Raw genomic sequence first — 20,248 nt, 5'->3', positions numbered from 1 at the left:
GAAATATCACCATCTAGGCTGAAACTCAGTGTAGCCAGCCACTGAAATATCACCATCTAGGCTGATGGTCATTAAACCAGAAAACAAGTCAGAATTATCACTAGGCTAAATTGTATTGTCCTGTTGTTGTTGTCCTGTTGTTGTTGAATCCTGAGTCTAAACCCAGAGCTGAACAGTCCATGTCCTTGTCATCTATTCAGACTAAAAACAAACAGAGGCAGGAAGACTCCAACTTCCATGATCCCTTTAGCCCCACTGTTACAACCAGATGACGACAAAAACACACACAGAAGAGTGTCCTCAGTCTACAAAGAATTTCCTTTAAATACAGAATACTTTTCACTCTGCTTTCACACACCCTCTCCACACACACCCACAACCTGCCCCCTAGCAACCTCCCTAGCAACCTATCGGTGGCCTGGTAGCAGAGGTCACCGGGAGTTTGGGGAGACAGTCTGTGATCCCCTAGTCTCTCTGGCACCGTCAGCGGAGTGAGCTGCATGAAGTTAGAAAGCTCACTGGCAGGGGAATCCGTAACACTGTCACTGACAGGAGACTGGCACCACAGTGTGTGCGTTATCTTGCCTGTGAGTGTGTATGTGTGCACGCACACTGTGCCCAAACTCCAGTCATTCACACACACACACACACACACGCACACGCACACACACACACATGTGCCTCAAACTTCAAGCCCTACCTTCCTATAAGGGGTTAAACTGTAGCTGAACAGAGTGGAACAGTTATCTGTCATGTTGGGTTGGGACTGAGACAGCAAACAGAGGGAATTGAACAGATGTCTGTTAGAAATGATTACTGAAACGCAACTATTTCTGGGCATGGCTCCGCTATACGCAAATCCCACTCTAAATCTCTGCCTCCATCTTCCTGTCATTGCCCAGCTACCATCAGTCTTTTCTACAGGCTTCTATCAACCTATAAACCAGAGAGAGAGCCACTGGTCCTGCTGAGCTGCAGTGTGTGCAGGGTTCTGGTCAGCCCAGCTCTACCACACCGCTTAACCTATTAAAGTATCTTCAAGTCAAACATATTACATCTACTCTCTCAGTTAATAAAACCAACACTTATATTATGTACTGGGGCCCAGCAACATTTACACCCAACACCAACCACCCTTGATAGCTTCAGTTCACCCTCTCTAGAATACATCACATTTCAACCCCTCTGAGTTTGTTTCCTCTTAACGTTTCTTCCTTCCAGTGAGTTGTTCCTTGCCACTATCCTACAAAACTACTGCATGCACTGGAGTCTAATATGGAACTGAGCCAGCCTGTCTTCCTCGTTTTCCTGGGTCTCTTATAGCCGTAACATACGGCCCCTCAGCACTGGCTAAGAGCAGAACACAAAGTGTGTCAAGACTCAAGCGGTTGGTATCCTGGCTGTGGTAGCTGACGGGCAGTGAAGTGCCAACTCTCTCTCTCATTGCCCCGCTCTTCCTCTTTCCTGTCGTTGACTCTCTCTCCCTGAAAATTGTTGCTGTCAGCGGTTAACTGGAGGTGGTGTGCTGTCGCTGCCCATGCGACGTTGACAGAACGTTATAGGAAAGTTAGGTGGGAGTTGACAGGCCTGCTGGTCTATAATGTAACAGCAAAGTTAGGCTGACAAGACAGGTCTGCTGGTCTTCTGCAGTCACTGTACTGTGCAGGCAAGTTTCCAGTCTCACAGCCTATCCTTTTCGCTTTATCTATGCATTCTTTTCTCCCTTTCCTCTCCTCTCCTTTCCCTTTCCCACTTGTCTCATCTTGTCCTCTCTTCTCCTCTCCTTTCCTTTCCTCTCCTCTCCTCTCCTTTCCCTTTCCCACTTGCCTCATCTTGTCCTATTTTCTCCCCTCCTCTTCTCTTTTCTCCTCTCCCCTCCTATCGTGTCCTTCCATGTATCCACCTGTTCTACTTCCTGTTCTATTCCAGTCTTGTGTCTTCTCATATCAACTCTATTGTTCCAGCCTGGGTTTGACTGTCCACTTATGCCTTACATAGAAATAAACATCTTCACTGTACAGAGTGACTAACCCACTATGAGACTCACAATGGAGGAAGTGTAGTACAGGGTGTATTCTTCCAAGGTTTAGTTAGCAATTAGAGGGAAAATACCCAGACAGCAAAGACAAGTATGTTCTGTAGTATTTCAAAAGACTGAGAAAAGACTTGTGAGATGTGTGTGAATGGGAGATATGATGTGTGCGTGTGTGCGTGCATGTTTGTGAGTGCATGGGTGTGCGCGCCCGTATGCCTGCCTGTGTGTGTGTGTGCATGGGGTGTGTGCCTGCACACTCGTGTGTGTGTGTGCGCGTGTGTACTACGGTGAGAGGAGAAGGAACAAAGATGAAATTCTAAGACATCAGCAGAGATCCTGTGGCCCAGAGGCAAAGCTGCTGTTACAGGAGCCAATACCTGTGTACCGCAGGAGCACACAACATCAGAGAGAGACAGAGAAGGGGAGGGAGGGAGGGCGGGAGGGAGAGAAGGAGAGGAGGAAGATAGAGGGAGGGAGGGAGGTAAGAATGGAGGGGGAGTGAGGGGGAGAAAGAGAAAGAGGAAGCAGAAAGGGCGCAGAGAGAGAGGGATGGAGACAGGGAGATGAGGAAAAGAGAGAGAACAGAGTGAGAGAGGGAAAGAGAGAGGGGTGGGAGAGAGAAGCGAGGAGGGAGAGAGAGAGGAAGCAGAGAGAGAGAGCAGAGAGAGAGAGGGGGGAAGAGAGTGAAAGAGAGAGGGGTGGGAGAGAGAAGCAAGGAGGGAGAGAGAGGAAAGGGGTATAGAAAGAGGGAGAGAAAACAGGGCAGAGAGAGAAGGCAGTACAGTAATGAGTGTTGAGTCAGACAGAGAGAGCAGAAGATGAGAGGTTGTGAGAGAACTCAAGAGAGAGGCAAAGAGAGGGACACACTACAGATCTACCTCTGTGTCTTCCTCCATCATTAACCAATTTTACTAAGAGTGCACTCTGGTTAGCTCTTGTCAGTACTCTACCTAGCTATCATCTCTGTCGCTAGACCATTTCTTTCACCTTCTCTTTACTTTGTTCCTCTATGTTATCTTGAAGAGCAGGGTAATAAACAGATCATAATGTTATATAAAGTACATACATTAAGATATAACTATTATTCACCAAGGCCCGATTAACATACAGAACATTGCAGCCTCGATTCAAAGGCTCATCATAGGTGAGGTAATAAGTATAACATCATGGAATAATAACAATAATAATATTAATAATAATAATAATTTGATAGGTGCATATACACTACATACCAAAAGTATGTGGACACCTGCTCATTGAACATCTCCTTCCAAAATCATGCATTAATATGGAATTTTGGTATTTTATTAGGATCCCCATTAGCTGTTGCAAAAGCAGCAGCTACTCTTCCTGGAGTCCACACAAAACATGAAACATGACATAATATCGCCCAACATGGCAGAACATTAATAGAGAAGAACAGCTCAAAGGCAGAACTAAATAGAGTTGGTCCCCCTTTGCTGCTATTCCAGCCTCCACTTCTGGGAAGGATTTCCACTAGATGTTGGAACATTGCTGTGGGGACTTTCTTCCATTCAGCCACAAGAGCATTAGTGAGGTCGGCACTGATGTTGGGTGATTAGGCCTGGCTCGCAGTCGGCGTTACAATTCATCTCAAAGGTGTTCGATGGGGTTGAGGTCAGGGCTCTGTGCAGGCCAGTCAAGTTCTTCCACACCGATCTCGACAAACCATTTCTGTATGGACCTCGCTTTGTGCACAGGTGCATTGTCATGTTGCAACAGGAAAGGGCCTTCCCCAAACTGTTGCCACAAAGTTGGAAGCACATAATCGTCTGGAATGTCATTGTATGCTGTAGTGTTAAGATTTCCCTTCAATGGAACTAAGGGGCCTAGCCCGAACCATGAAAAACAGCCCCAGACCATTATTCCTCCACCAAACTTTACAATTGGCACTATGCAGGTAGTGTTCTCCTGGCATCCGCCAAACCCAGATTTGAGTCCAATGGCAGCGAGCTTTACACCACTCCATCCGACGCTTGGCATTGCACATGGTGATCTTAGGCTTGTGTCCGGCTGCTCGGCCATGGAAACCCATTTCATGAAGCTCCCGACGAACAGTTCTTGCGCTGACAATTCTTCCAGAGGCAGTTTGGAACTCGGTAGTGAGTGTTGCAACCGAGGACAGACAATTTTGACGTGCTACGCCCTTCAACACTATGTGGTTCCGTTCTGTGAGCTTGTGTGGCCTACCACTTCACAGCTGATCCGTTGTTGCTCCTAGACGTTTCCACTTCACAATAACAGCACTTATAGTTGACTGGGACAGCTCTAGCAGGGCGGAAATACGTCGAACTGACTTGTTGGAAAGGTGACATCCTAAGACGATGGCACGTTGAAAGTCACTAACCTATCGGTAAGGCCATTTTACTGCCAATGTCTGTCTATGGAGATTGAATGGCTAGGTGCTCAATTCTATACACGTCAGCAACGGGTGTGACTGAAATAGCTGAATCCACTAATTTGAAGGAGTATCCACATATTTTTGTATATATAGTGTATTTGTCCTATTTCACATGTACAAAAGACGGATGTGACATATTAATGCTATTTTTCTCAAATCAGACATCCTCTATAGTCTGGCTGTAGGTTAGGCAACATGTTTTTATTGTCCTGTTTAAGTACTTCACATGTAAGGTCGAGGACACCGCTTTCCGGGGAAAATGAGTCTTTCTGTTGCACTGTGCTGCATATAAATAGAGTTGTTTTCGAATGGTTTTATTGCAGAGAAACTGCACTGATTCATACATTTTTCAAAACGTTTGAACAAATTTGTAAGGTTTCTTGGCAAAATATTGAAAACATTTCCTTGGTATTTTGTGGTAAATGTTAGATTTTTTCTAGGTTTACCAACATGTCCTTGGAACAACTACACTGAACAGAAATATAAACGCAGCATTGGTCCTCTGTTTCATGAGCTGAAATAAAATATTTCAGAAATGTGTCATATGCACAAAAAGCTTATTTCTCTCAAATGATGTGCACAAATGTATTTACATCCCTGTTACTGAGCAATTCTCCTTTGCAAAGATAATCCATCCACCTGACAGGTGTGGAATATCAATAAGCTGATTAAACAGCATGATTGTTACACAGGTGCACCTTGTGCTGGGGACAATAAAAAGCAATTTTAAAATGTGCAGTTTTGTCACACAACACAATGCCACCTATGTCTCAGATTTTGAGGGACTGTGCAATTGACATGCTGACTGCAGGAATGTCCACCAGAGCTGTTGCCAGATAATTTAATGTTAATTTCTCTACCATAAGCCACCTAAAACGTTATTTTAGAGAATTTGGCAGTACGTCCAACCGGCCTCACAACCGCAGACCACGAGTAGCTATGCCAGCCCAGGACCTCCACATCCAGCATCTTCACCTGCAGGATCGTCTGAAACCAACCACCTGGACAGCTGATGAAACTGTGGGTTTGCACAACCGAAGAATTTCTGCACAAACTGTCAGAAACCGTCTCAGGGAAGCTCATCTGTGTGCTCGTCGTTCTCACCAGGGTCTTAACCTGATGGCGTCGGCATTGTAACCGACTTCAGTGTGTAAATGCTCACCTTCGATGGCCACTGGCACGCTGGAGAAGTGTGCTCTTCACGGATGAATCCCGGCATCGTGTGGGCAAGGGGTTTGCTGATGTCACCATTGTGAACAGATTGCCCCATGGTGGCGGTGGAGTTATGGTATGGGTAGGCAAAAGCTACAGACAACAAACACAATTGCATTTTATCGATGACAATTTGAATGCACAGAGATACATTGATGAGATCCTGAGGCCCATTGTCGTGACATTCATCCGCCGCCATCATCTCATGTAGCAGCATGATAATGCACGGCCCCATGTCGCAAGAATCTGTACACAATTCCTGGAAGCTGAAAATGACCCAGTCCTTCCATGGCCTGCATACTCACCAGACATGTCACCCATTGATCATGTTTGGGATGCTCTAGGTCGACTTGTACGACAGTGTGTTCCACTTCCCACGAATATCCAGCAACTTCGCACAGCCATTGAAGAGGAGTGGGACAACATTCCACAGGCCACAATCAACAACCTGATCAACTCTATACGAAGGAGATGTGTCGCACTGCATGAGGAAAATGGTGGTCACACCAGATACTGACTGGTTTTCTGATCCACGCCCCTATCTTTGTCTTAAAGTATCTGTGACCAACAGGTGCATATCTGTATTCCCAGTCATGCGAAATCCATAGATTAGGCCCTAATTAACTGATTTCTTTATATGAACTGTAACTCAGTCAAATCTTTCAAATTGTTGCATGTTGCATTTATATTTTTGTTCAGTGTAATCGACAGGTCTATGATAAAACAGTGATAGACGTAGAGGTGAAGTAAATGCGAGTGTAAGGTGTGTGTGTGTGTGTGTGTGTGTGTGTGTGTGTGTGTGCGTGCGTGCGTGCGTGCGTGCGTGTGTAAGGGTTTGTGGTCATGTTCTAGTGGCTCAGGTGGGCCTCAGTCCTTTCTGATAAAAGTTGACGGAGGGGTGTGAGAGAGCGGGACAGAGAGACGCACATCACACACACACACACACACACACAGACACACACACACACACACACACACACACACACACACACACACACACACACACACACACACACACACACACACACACACACACACACACACGCACACACACACTCCTATCCTCAGAGATCAATCAATCTTTTTATATGGGGTCAGTATAGAACATTGCTTCAGCCAAATATCCTCCTTCACTTCACAACACCTGAACCTAGGAGAAAGCATTAAGAAGTGCTAGTCAAGGACTTGCAGTTGTCCTTGACAACATGTTTCTTCTTTTCTTTGGCTTGAATATGATTTCTTGAATAACTACTGAATGCCTTCTGTTCACTCATTAAAATCAGAAATGTTTTCTCATCCAAAGGATTGAAAGTGTTCAATAAAATGTCTGTGTTATACAGAGAAACTCAACTGGACTATTGTAAGACTAAGGGTCCACTCAGGTGACATATATCGTGATGGGATTCACTGTCAGGCCAAAGCAACAACAGCCAAATAGCACAGTGACAATGCCTCTAGTCGTGACAGGAAGTCAGAGGCAGATCAACAGGAAGTAGATGTTACAGTAATACTTGGGCTATGTCCCAATTATCTCTTCTATGTCCCAAAGTGTACACCTGTTCACGTCGCTTTACTGATTTGAAAGGAATGACTGGTATAAGAAATATGGTGGAAACGGCCCCTAGCACATGACTTAACAATCCAATGCTTTAAGATTTGTGGGAATTAGTGAACAAGTGAACACTTCGGGAGAAAGAAGATTTTATTGGGACGGACCCAGGGCCTTATTCAGGAGGTCACAACGTCGAACAATATTTACATAGAAATGTATTCTCTCTCGAGATGTATTGTGCTTTATGTCCTCTATCTGACATGATCCTCTAGCAAAATAAGGTTGAATTTCAGCTCTACACATGACATTTCTATCTGAAACTTTGTAAACAGAAGTGACACCCTCCTGAATAAGCTCCAGGAGTTACTATTAAGTCGTTCCTGTATTGAGGACTTAGGAGTCAGGTTATTGAAAGGTGACATGGGTGGAGGTCTAGTAAACAGAGGTATGAATTAGTATTTGACATTTGGAAAATTCAGTGACGTTATGCGGTTAGGGACAGGTATTCTGTTTTCAGAAACATGATCTATTGTAAAACGTTCATTTCATGAAGCCAATCTATAGTTGTCCCCACGAACAGGTAGTTGCCTTTCTAATAGCCATATCACAACCTGTGTCAATGTGTTCGAGCAAAGAGAAACTCCATATTATCTTTACCCCAACTCTGCACACCTTTCACCTAAGAAAATACCCAATAAATATCAGAAGAACACCCAACAGAAAAAGATCAACTTTGTACACTCAAAAAAAAGAGCTGAAACATAAGAAAATGATGTGCATCATATCGACAACAGCCATTTTCTATTGGTCCAAGAAATGACTCCAAGAGGAAAGATGGGGGCAGCTAACAGTGTTGTTGTGTCTGTTTCTTTTGAGAAAACACAAAGGAAGAGGCCTTCATTCTGATAAAAAGGAGAATCATGTATTTCTTTAAAAAACTATCTCAATTTCTCCCTTTTTCTTTCTTTCTTTCTTTCTTTCTTTCTTTCTTTCTTTCTTTCTCTCTCAATTTTGCCCTCTCTTTCTCTCTCTGGCTCAGGCTCCCCTAACCTTGACTTTTGCAGCTAGGTACATCTATCCCACCGTGAGTCATATCTCAATAGCTATTCGGCTGCATCACATTAACATTAACTTTAATTCATGTTGTGGGAGGAACAACAATGGTGAAAGAAAAATGTTATATGGAGGCCATATTCCAGGTCGTTAAACTCCCTGTCTAGTCAGTCAGTCAGTCAGTCAGTCAGTCAGTCAATGTGTCTGAGAATTTTTTTATATGAAATTAACTCTATAGAGATGACACAATGTTGATTTCATAACTATTATGTTAGTCTAATCTCGCCCACCAGCCGGCTCTTTCTCGCTGTATGCGATAGCAATTGAACCTGGGGATGAGGTTAGCCAAGGACTGTCATCATCAAACTGCTATTAGGCTAATGCTTTTTCTCAGTGAATATGCTATTGGTTCTATGAATTCAAAATGAATACGATGATACTCAATCAACACAGACACAAACACCAACACATTGTATATATTTAAACATATATATCGTATACCGCATAGCTAATAGATGTCTGTTTACTTCTTTCTCTCTATATTTCCCCCAAAAATACTTTTAAAAACAAGAAAAAAGGAAAAACATGCAACGAAAAATACCTTCATCTCTCGGTCTGTTCATTGTAGACTCATCGTGTTTTTTTGTGAGCGGACCTAGGGTGCAAGAAAAATAGGGGGGGAAAAAGAGAAAAGAGAAAATTCAAAAAAGATTACTGGCAAAAAAACGCAAAGAAAAAATGACAAGAAGAAAAGAAGAAAGAGCAAAAAAGAGAAAGGTCAGCAAGTCTTTTCTGTCTCTTTCTAAAAACAAAAACAGACAGACTCATTATTAGAAAAGACAACAACCGCTTTTGTCAAGATAAAAGAACGACCTCCAATCTGAAGACTCAATCACGCCTGGTCACCCGGGAGAAACAGATAAATAGTTGTCATTGGTTGTTTACTAGTGGTTTGTCGGTTGCACTGCCCTTCCGGAACCCATGTTTTGTTACTTGTGTTCAAGTTGTGTTTATGGCTTCAGGGAACCATAGTAAAAATCTATGAAAGGAGGAATAGAGAATGAGTATATGTGGTTAGAAAAACATCACCCACCCTTACTCCCCCCTTCTCCCCTCACAACCCAAAAAAGGAACGTCGGGAAGAGAGGGGTACCAAAGGGGAGGAGTGGGCCTCGTCGAAACCAAAACAAAACGCTGACTTCATCCAAAACCGACAACAAACCCCTGTTGTGAACCATGAGTAGCGTGCTACATTTTTTCACACAAACACTGACACACTCCTTCCTTATCCCTATATGTAAACTACAGTTCCCACAATGCTTTGTACAACATCAACAAGATAAACACATTAGATGAGTTTTTTTTTTTTAAACACACACAACAAAATGATATCTTTATTAGTCAGCCATCGTTAGTGAGAGAGAGACACAGGGGAAGGGACCTGTAACAATGAGAGATTATGTTAAGCATGCGTTAGAAAACAGGGGAAAGGGACACAGGTGTGCAGTGTGTGTGTGTGTGTGTGTGTGTGTGTGTGTGTGTGTGTGTGTGTGTGTGTGTGTGTGTGTGGCTTAGTGGTAAACCTCATTGCCATACCCCCCAGTGAATGAGTAATTACACATACAACACACAACAAGCTGTGTGTCAATTAGAAATGACATGTAGGTTGATGCTAGTTAGCGGAGTGTGTGCTGTGTGGTGGGTAAAAGATGCATGTAATTCAATCTGCATCTGCCCACCAGCTATTCTTGGCAAACGGAGGAGAGGGATGGAGAGGGAGACAGGAGAGAGAGAGAGAGAGAGAGAGAACAGAGTGATGCTGCTCGTCTCTCCTCTCCCTCCCCTCCCCTCATATGTGTAAGTTTGTTGTTGAGGAACTAATCTTGTGATATGCAAAGCAGCAATCAGGGAAGCAGCCAATCAAGAAAGAAGCCTGGGCTAACAGGAAGCACCATCTGCTGTTGGGATTACAGCTAGCTAGGAAGAAAACAATGGGCATGACTCCATCACTGTCCCCCCCCCCCAATCACAGCCCTGCCCTGCTCTGATAGGCTGAAGACCAGGAAGTATGTCTGTCTGTGTTATTTGTGGACAAATTAAGTTCTGTAACTGCAGTGACAGCTCAGAAAAGGTCTACGTAGATAGACAACCATAAGAGTGTGTGATTGTGTCACTGGCTGTTTTTAATGAAGGTCACCGTCAGTCAGATCAAAATGAACACGAGGTAAAATGGTTTACAGATGTAAAACATTGGGTAGAAACCTAAAGCATTGCGACCCTTCGCGATGCTGGTTGGATACAGCTGTGCAAATCGTAACAGAAAATGCAGCATGTCAACCTGTCCGACGTATCCTGTGTGTAGGGTACATCATTCAACATAATGATATGTTTATTTATGAACTGTGAAAAGACAGAAGGGTTGATGGAAATATCCCCTAATAAAAAAGTCAATGAATCCCTGTCCACTGTATCTAGACACACAGGGAGGATTTAAGAGGCTTCGATAATGTTTACCACAGCATTTTAGGGCAGAAAATGTAGAAGAAAAGCTTTGCTGGAAGTGATTTTTGGAAAGAAGTAAAACAAGTGTAAACTGGAACAATAACAGTGCTGGTTTAGCAGGGTCGAGTGTTAGAATATTATTATAAACACTTTTGACATCCATCAAGATAATGTAATTGACCCTTGATAAAAGTTACTGTACATTTAGTGAGGAAAAAGGAGCCTTGTCCTCTGTTTCATTACAACTCAAAGCCCTTCTTCCATAAGCTGATATCTCAAAGTGCTGTACAGAAACCCAGCCTAAAACCCCAAACAGCAAGCAATGCAGGTGTAGAAGCACTCCCACTCTTTCTCCCTTTTCTCTTTCTTCTCATATCTTCTTTGTCCGTTGCTTTATACCATCTTTCTTCTATGCCCCCCCCCCCCTGACTTTCTCCCTCCTCCCTTCCAAAAAATATACCTTATTTTCCCCTTTACTTTCCCTCTCTATCTCCCGGCAAACTCTCATATACTTTGAGCGTTTGCTCTGGCCTGCCTAGAGCGCCATATGGGTAGGGTTTGGCCGTTTTCTGACCATTCTATTGGTTCCACAATGCCAGGCAAGCTCAATCAACCACAGATAAAGTATTTGAAATGATTTGGAATAGTATTAGAACCCAGGGCTGGTGCAGAGCAGCTCACTGACTGTGAACCAGGCTACATAATGTTTTACTTCAGCTCTACTTCCACCTCTAACCACACACACACACACACACACACACACACACACACACACACACACACACACACACACACACACACACACACACACACACACACACACACACACACACACACACACACACACACATTACCAAACAAACAGCACCACAGGCTCCCCCCTAGCTATAAATACAGCACGGACGCTCACACCAGCCACACCACCCAGGGTGTGTGTGTGTGTGTGTGTGAACCTGTGTGAACCTGTGTGTATATCAGAGTGAATCTACAGTGTGTGCATGTGTATCTATTAACATGTGTCTGTGCAGACAGACAGAGTAAGTATAGTCTGGGTGGTGAGCATCTAATTGTGTCCAGCAGACAGCAGTGTGATTGTACAGGTTGACGTATGAGTCACTGAGCGTTTCACTGACAGGCTGGAAGTGGACTAAAAAGAGGAATGGTGGTGGTTGGGTTGAGAGGAGGAGTACACGGGGATGTGTGTCTAGTCTCACCGTGTTTTATTTATGATGACTCACGCACCACACGTCTTTCTCCAAGCCCCTGTCTCCCCCTTCGTCACCCCTCCTCCAACCTGTGGAAGCATGAGTCAGCCACCCACCCATTCCGTGGGGCATGCCTTGTCAGCAGATGGCAACACTGTGTGTGTGTGTGTGTGTGTGTGTGTGTGTGTGTGTGTGTGTGTACCATGACTATCTCTGCCACTATCTATTTATAGAATATTTAGATGTTCTGTGTGTGAAAAATCACCAAGCATGATTCATTGGTTTACTATATCTGGTTCTGCAGCAGGGACAGAAGGCATTCAATCTGGCCTTAACTAAACTCTCTATGTTCCTTTATGAAGAGCATCTAGAACATCTGTTCAGGTTACTGATTAACATGGATAGATCACACATCTCTGTTTGTTTTCCAGGGTTACTTAGTGCTCTAGCCTGAGATGCAACTCTGGATAAGAGTTGTTTTTTCCACCATACACCCCTCCAGCCTCTCTCTCTCTCTCTCTCTCTCTCTCTCTCTCTCAGAAACAGAACAGCGTGTGGCATTATAAGGTGAGAGAGAAGGAGAAAATAGGGAGTGTTTCATATGAAGAGAATCAGTGTGAAAAATGTATAACGGAAGGAGAATGTGAGGTAAAAAAGTAAAAACAGTATAATGGAGGAAGAGAGGATGAGAGAGGTGTTTGAACGCAGAGAGAGAGAGTTTGAGAGACATTGAGAGAGAGAGTTTGAGAGAGAGATTGAGAGAGAGAGTTTGAGAGACATTGAAAGAGAGAGTTTGAGAGAGAGAGAGAGAGAGAGAGATGACAGAGGAAAAAAAGACAGACTGGGAAGGGATGTTGAGAGAAAAAGAGTAAAGCAGAGAGACTGCATAGAGGGCAATATAGACAGAGAGACTGCATAGAGGGCGAGTTAGACAGAGAGACTGTAGAGAGGGTGAGTTAGACAGAGAGACTGTAGAGAGGGTGAGTTAGACAGAGAGACTGTAGAGAGGGTGAGTTAGACAGAGAGAGACTGCAGAGGGGGCGAGGTAGGCAGAGAGAGACTGCAGAGAGGGCGAGTTAGACAGAGAGAGACTGCAGAGAGGGCGAGTTAGACAGAGAGAGACTGCATAGAGGGCGAGTTAGACAGAGAGACTGCAGAGGGGCGAGTTAGACAGAGAGACTGCAGAGGGGGCGAGGTAGACAGAGAGAGACTGCAGAGAGGGCGAGGTAGACAGAGAGAGACTGCAGAGAGGGCGAGTTAGACAGAGAGACTGCAGAGAGGGCGAGTTAGACAGAGAGAGACTGCAGAGAGGGCGAGTTAGACAGAGAGACTGCGGAGAGGGCGAGTTAGACAGAGAGACTGCAGAGAGCGCGAGGTAGACAGAGAGAGACTGCATAGAGGGCGAGTTAGACAGAGAGAGACTGCATAGAGGGCGAGTTAGACAGAGAGAGACTGCAGAGAGGGCGAGTTAGACAGAGAGACTGCAGAGAGGGCGAGTTAGACAGAGAGACTGCAGAGAGCGCGAGGTAGACAGAGAGAGACTGCAGAGAGGGCGAGGTAGACAGAGAGAGACTGCAGAGAGGGCGAGTTAGACAGAGAGACTGCAGAGAGGGCGAGTTAGACAGAGAGAGACTGCAGAGAGGGCGAGTTAGACAGAGAGAGACTGCAGAGAGGGCGAGTTAGACAGAGAGAGACTGCAGAGGGGCGAGTTAGACAGAGAGACTGCAGAGAGGGCGAGTTAGACAGAAAGACTGCAGAGAGGGCGAGTTAGACAGAGAGAGACTGCAAAGAGGGCGAGTTAGACAGAAAGACTGCAGAGAGGGCGAGTTAGACAGAGAAAGACTGCAGAGAGGGCGAGTTAGACAGAGAGAGACTGCAGAGAGGGCGAGTTAGACAGAAAGACTGCAGAGAAGGCGAGTTAGACAGAAAGAGACTGCAGAGGGGACGAGTTAGACAGAGAGAGACTGCAAAGAGGGCGAGTTAGACAGAGAGAGACTGCAGAGGGGGCGAGGTAGACAGAGAGACTGCAGAGAGGGCGAGTTAGACAGAGAGAGACTGCAGAGAGGGCGAGTTAGACAGAGAGAGACTGCAGAGAGGGCGAGGTAGACAGAGAGACTGCAGAGAGGGCGAGTTAGACAGAGAGAGACTGCAGAGAGGGCGAGTTAGACAGAGAGAGACTGCAGAGAGGGCGAGGTAGACAGAGAGACTGCAGAGAGGGCGAGTTAGACAGAGAGAGAGACTGCAGAGAGGGCGAGTTAGACAGAGAGACTGCAGAGGGGGCGAGTTAGACAGAGAGACTGCAGAGAGGGCGAGTTAGACAGAGAGAGACTGCAGAGAGGGCGAGTTAGACAGAGAGAGAGACTGCAGAGAGGGCGAGTTAGACAGAGAGAGACTGCAGAGAGGGCGAGTTAGACAGAGAGAGAGACTGCAGAGAGGGCGAGTTAGACAGAGAGAGAGACTGCAGAGAGGGCGAGGTAAACAGAGAGACTGCAGAGAGGGCGAGTTAGACAGAGAGAGAGACTGCAGAAAGGGTGAGGTAAACAGAGAGACTGCAGAGAGGGCGAGTTAGACAGAGAGAGACTGCAGAGAGGGCGAGTTAGACAGAGAGAGAGACTGCAGAGAGGGCGAGTTAGACAGAGAGAGACTGCAGAGAGGGCAGGACAGCAGAGAGTTAGACAGAGAGAGACTGCAGAGAGGGCAGGACAGCAGAGTGTTAGACAGAGAGAGCAGAAGATGAGAGAAAGACAGAACCAGGCAGGGAGACAGATAGAGTGACATTTAAAGAACGGTGATGATCGAGAATGCATGAAGGTTAAAACCATTTTCTCCCCATGTAACCAGTCACAGGCACGATGTGTCTCCTCTCTCTCTCTCTCTCAGTGTGTGTGTGTGTGTGTGTGTGTGTGTGTGTGTGTGTGTGTGTGTGTGTGTGTGTGTGTGTGTGTGAGAGTGTTTGTGTCTATCTGCTATGCATGCATATGCATCTGCCATGTGTCCACAGTTTGTGTGTGTCTGTGCATGCATGGCTGCATCTGTGTGTCTGTATGTGTCTGTATGTCTCTGCCATGTGTGTGTGTGACGTTTGGCCCTGACTGCGTGTGATCCCGTGTGATTCCGTATGATTCCGTGTGATTCCGTGTGATTCCGTGTGATTCCGTGCTCCTCTCTAGCAGACAAGGGACTAATCTGGAGGTTTACTGGGTAATCTACCCCGCTTTGAAGGAAAATATTTATCCTCCGTCTCTGGGGAACGATGCCATAAATCCCATTAAAATCGAACAGAACGTGTCTTCTGATCAGATAGATTAGAGCTGTGTTCAGAGCCCGCCTTTAGAAAAGCGCTCAGAACGTGTTTGTATATGTTTTGGGAGGTTTAGTTGTTTGGCAACGCTTGAAGGACATTATTTGATCAAAATCAAGGTAATATCGAGGGAATGTGGATAGGAATTTGGAAAAAGATGTAACTGCCAAGTTTCCTCTTCCAACACTCTCTCACTCACATTTGTTTCACCTCTCTCCCTCTCTCTCCCCCCCTCTCTCTCTCCCTCTATCCATCCATCACTCATCCCTGGTCCCTGCCTAATAAGAGTGTTGTGTTAAAACCCACCTCCTACGCTGGGGCAGTTAAGAAATTGGAAATGGAGGGGGGGGGTTGTAGAAATCAGACAGATACTTATCTGTGTGTGTGTGTGTGTGTGTGTGTTCAGTGTATGGCTAGTGCAGCGGGCCAGCCCACATCTCCATTGATTAATCCTCTAGTCATTAATTGTATTCCCTGAACAGCAGAGGGTACAGTAAGTCTACGTTTTCATTACCTGAGGGTCAGGGGCTTGGAGACTTAGTATTGACTTGTGTTCTCATACATGTAGGTTACATGTCAACAGCTTGTAAACATCGGTGAAACTCCGGTGGAGGTTTACCTTTCAATAACCTTCTGCTTTCTATCTCTCCCTTTACCTTTTCTCCCATTCTTTCCGTTTCTGCCCCTCCGTTCAGTACTTTGGGAGGCACTGTGAGCAGTGTGCTCTGGCAGAGGCACCTGTGTGTGTGTGTGTGTGTGTGTGTGTGTGTGTGTGTGTGTGTGTGTGTGTGTGTGTGTGTGTGTGTGTGTGTGTGTGTGTGTGTGTGTGTGTAGGGGGGGTGGAGGCGAGTAAGGGGGGCAAGGCTAATTTGCATTCACAGCCACTAGCCACCTCAGCTACAGCAAGCTCTGAAGAGACGGCCCTTTGAGCCGCGGAGAGAGAGAGAGAGAGGAGAGAGAGAGACAGAGAGGGGGAGAGACAGAGACAGCGAGAGAGACAGAGAGAGAGAGACGGAGAGAGGGGGAGAGACAGAGAGAGAGAGGGGGAGAGACAGAGAGAGATAGTCAGAGAGAGGGGGAGAGAGAGAGAGAGAGGGAGAGAGAGACAGAGAGACAGAGAGAGAGAGGGGGAGAGACAGAGAGAGGTAGTCAGAGAGGGGGAGAGAGAGAGGGAGACAGAGAGAGAGCGAGAGGGGGAGAGGGGGAGAGAGAGAGCGAGAGAGACAGAGAGAGACAGAGAGAGAGAGACGGAGAGAGGGGGAGGGACAAAGAGAGAGAGGGGGAGAGACAGAGAGAGATAGTCAGAGAGAGGGGGAGAGAGAGAGAGAGAGAGAGGGAGAGAGAGACAGAGAGACAGAGAGAGAGGGGGAGAGAGGGGGAGAGACAGAGAGAGATAGTCAGAGGGGAGAGAGAGAGACAGAGAGAGACAGAGAGAGAGAGACAGAGAGAGGGGGAGAGCGAGAGTAAGGGAGAAAGAGAGAGACAGAGACAGAGACAGAGAGAGACAGAGCGAGAGAGAGCGAGAGACACAGAGTGAGGGAGAAAGAGAGAGAGAGAAAGAGAGAGAGAAAGAGAGAAACAGAGAGAAAGAGAGAGAGACAGATAGAGTGAGGGAGAAAGAGAGAGAGAGAAAGAGAGACATAGAGAGAGAGAGAGAGAGAGAGAGAGAGAGGGAGAGATAGATGGAAGGGGAAGTCAGGAGGGTGAGTGTGAAAAACAGTGACCGATAAGAGAGATATGTGGGGTATGATACAGTGTGTCTGTATCCAGTCTGTGTGTGTATCCAGTCTGTGTGTGTATCCAGTCTGTGTGTGTATCCAGTCTGTGTCTGTATCCAGTCTGTGTGTGTATCCAGTCTGTGTGTGTATCCAGTCTGTGTCTGTATCCAGTCTGTGTGACTGAGTCAATACAATGACCAATCATAAAAACATCACCAACGCACTGTGTAGACCTAAAACCAGTCAAAAGTTTGGACACGCCTATTCATTCAAGGGTTGTTCTTTATTTTAACTATTTTATACATTGTAGAATACTAGTGAAGACATCAAAACTATGAAATAACACATATGGAACCATGTAGTAACTAAAAAAGTGTTCAACAAATCAAAATATATTTTATATTTGAGATTCTTCAAAGTAGCCACCCTTTGCCTTGATGACAGCTTTGCACACTCTTGGCATTCTCTCAACCAGCTTCACCTGGAATGCTTTTCCAAAAATCTTGAAGGAGTTCCCACAAATGATGAGCACTTTTTGGCTGCTTTTCCTTCACCTTGCGGTCCAACTCATCCCAAACCATCTCAATTGGGTTGAGGTCGGGTGATTGTGGAGGCCAGGTCATCTGATGCAGCACTCCATCACTCTCCTTCTTGGTCAAATAGCCATTACACAGCCTGGAGGTGTGTTGGGTCATTGTTCTGTTGAAAAACAAATTATCGTCCCTCGAAGAGCAAACCAGATGGGATGGCGTATCGCTGTAGAATGCTGTGGTAGCCATGCTGGTTAAGTGTGCCTTGAATTCTAAATAAATCATAGACAGCATCACCAGCAAAGCACTCCATACCATCACACCTCCTCCTCCATGCTTCATGTCTGCGTCTCACAAAGACATGGTGGTTGGAACCAAAAATCTCAAATTTGGACTCATCAGACCAAAGGACAGAATTCCACCGGTCGTGTTTCTTGGCCCAAGCATGTCACTTCTTATTATTGTTGTCCTTTAGTAGGGTTTCTTTGCAGGAATTCAACCATGAAGGCCTGATTCACACAGCCTCCTCTGAACAGTTGATGTTGAGATGTGTCTGTTACTTGAACTCTGTGAAGCATTTATTTGGGCTGCAATCTGAGGTGCAGATAACTCTAATGAACTTACCCTCTGCAGCAGAGGTAACTCTTTTTATCTTCATTTCCTGTGGCGGTCCTCATGAGAGCCAGTTTTATCATAGCACTTGATGGTGTTTGCGACTGCACTTGAAGAAACTTTCACAGTTCTTGAAGTTCTCGGGATTTATTGACCTTCATGTCTTAAAGTAATGGTGACGTTTCTCTTTGCTAATTTGAGCTGTTCTTGCCATAATATGGACAAATAGGGCTATCTTCTGTATACCACCCCTACCTTGTCAAAAGGTTGGCTCAAATGCATTAAGAAGGAAAGAAATTCCACAAATGAACTTTTAACAAGGCACACCTGTTAATTGAAATGCATTCCAGGTGACTACCTCATGAAGCTGGTTGAGAGAATGCCAAGAGTGTGCAAAGCTGTCAAGACAAAGGGTGGCTACTTTGAAGAATCTCAAATCTCAAATATATTTTGATTTGTTTAACACTTTTTTGGTTGCTACATGATTCCATATGTGTTATTTCATAGTTTGGATGTCTTCACTATTATTCTACAATGTAAAAATTCTTTAAAAATAAAGAAAAACTCTGTAATGAGTAGATGTGTCCAAACTTTTGACTGGAACTTTTCCAAAAACATCTTCCAAAATATAGTATATGAATGTATTGTTTCCCAAGGTGAATTCAAGAACAAGTAACAATGGATGCACTGAGTGGGGTGGATCTGTTCCCTCTCTATCTATCTCCACACAGATGGATAACTGATCTAGAATCAGTAAAGACACCTTGATTCCCACACAGAGCTTACTATACATCACAAGAATAGAACCAACACTGTGGTTGCGTCCCAAATGGCACCCTATTCCCTATTTAGTGCACTGCTTTTGACAAGGGCCCAGAAGGCTCTTGTCAAAAGTATTGCAAAATGTAGGGAATAGAGGGCAATTTGAGATGCAGTCTGTGCATGTATCTAGTCTCTTCTATTACCATAACTACTCACAGTTGTTATAGATCTATAGTACGATAGATCTGCATGCATTTCCTTTTACACACAAGTGTGTAACTGATCTAGAATTATAGATCTGGATTCCCTAAGGGACCCTATTCAACTACATTGCGTGCACAATGATTAGTCAAGTGAGTATTCTGATCTTATCATTGTTTCTATTCACATTTTCCAACTCCAAACCATATAAACTTGAATGCTTATTGGATTGAATCATTTTCAGGTGATATGTATTTGTGTAATGAGGGAGGGTGTGGAGAAAGTGAATAACACCTTATATCAAGGTGTGCATAATTATTAGGCAGCCTCATTACCGCAGGTAAAATGGGCCAAAAAAGAGATTTAACTGACACTGAAAAGCCAAAAATGTAAAATGGCTTTCAGACGGATGCGACACTCTTTAAATAGCTAAACTATTGAGGCGTGACCACCGGACAATCAAAAGTTTTGTTGCGAATAGTCAACTGGGGCGCAAAAAACGCATGGGGAAGAAAAGGCGCAAATTAACTGCAAAAGACTTGAGAAGAATTAAACGTCAAACTACCAGGAACCCATTATCCTCCAGTGCCACCGTATTCCAGAACTGCAACCTACCTGGAGTGTTCAGAAGTACAAGGTGTCAAGTGCTCAGAGACATAGCCAACGTCAAGAAGACTGAAACAAGACCACCACTGAATAAGATTCAGAAGTTGAAGCGTCAAGATTGGGCAAAGAAATACCTGAAGACAGATTTTTCAAAGGTTTTATGGACAGATGAAATGAAAGTGACTCTTGATGGACCAAATGGATGGGCCCGTGGCTGGATCAGTAATGGATACAGGGCACCACTTTGAGTCAGGTGCCAGCAAGGTGAAGGAGGGGTACTGGTATGGGCTGCTATCACTGAGGATGAGGTAGTTGGACCTTTTTGGGTTGAAGATGGACTGAAACTCAACTCCCAAACCTACTGCCAGTTTCTGGAAGATTCTTTCGTCAAACAGTGATACAGGAAGAAGTCCTCAGCATTCTAGAAGGCCATGATCTTTATGCAGGACAATGCTCCATCACATGCATCCAAGTACTCCACTGCTTGGCTAGCCAGCAAGGGCCTCAAAGATGCCTGAATAATGACCTGGCCCCCTT

At 45.1% G+C, this 20,248-nt stretch overlaps 1 protein-coding gene across 3 annotated transcripts in view; it reads right to left on the bottom strand.

The window, feature by feature from the left end:
- Positions 1-20,248, bottom strand: part of LOC106577771 (neuroligin-2) — a 335,052-nt gene that overhangs the window by 169,661 nt on the left and 145,143 nt on the right. For all 3 annotated transcript variants that reach the window (XM_045701405.1, XM_045701404.1, XM_014156101.2), the window contains one exon: positions 8,876-8,929. In XM_045701405.1, the coding sequence (XP_045557361.1) occupies positions 8,876-8,929 (54 nt within the window). The remainder of the gene's footprint in view (positions 1-8,875; positions 8,930-20,248) is intronic.

The sequence above is a fragment of the Salmo salar genome, chromosome ssa18 (assembly GCF_905237065.1).
Source record: "Salmo salar chromosome ssa18, Ssal_v3.1, whole genome shotgun sequence".
NCBI classification, from domain to species: Eukaryota; Metazoa; Chordata; class Actinopteri; order Salmoniformes; family Salmonidae; genus Salmo; species Salmo salar.
This window is presented reverse-complemented; position numbering and strand designations above follow the sequence as displayed.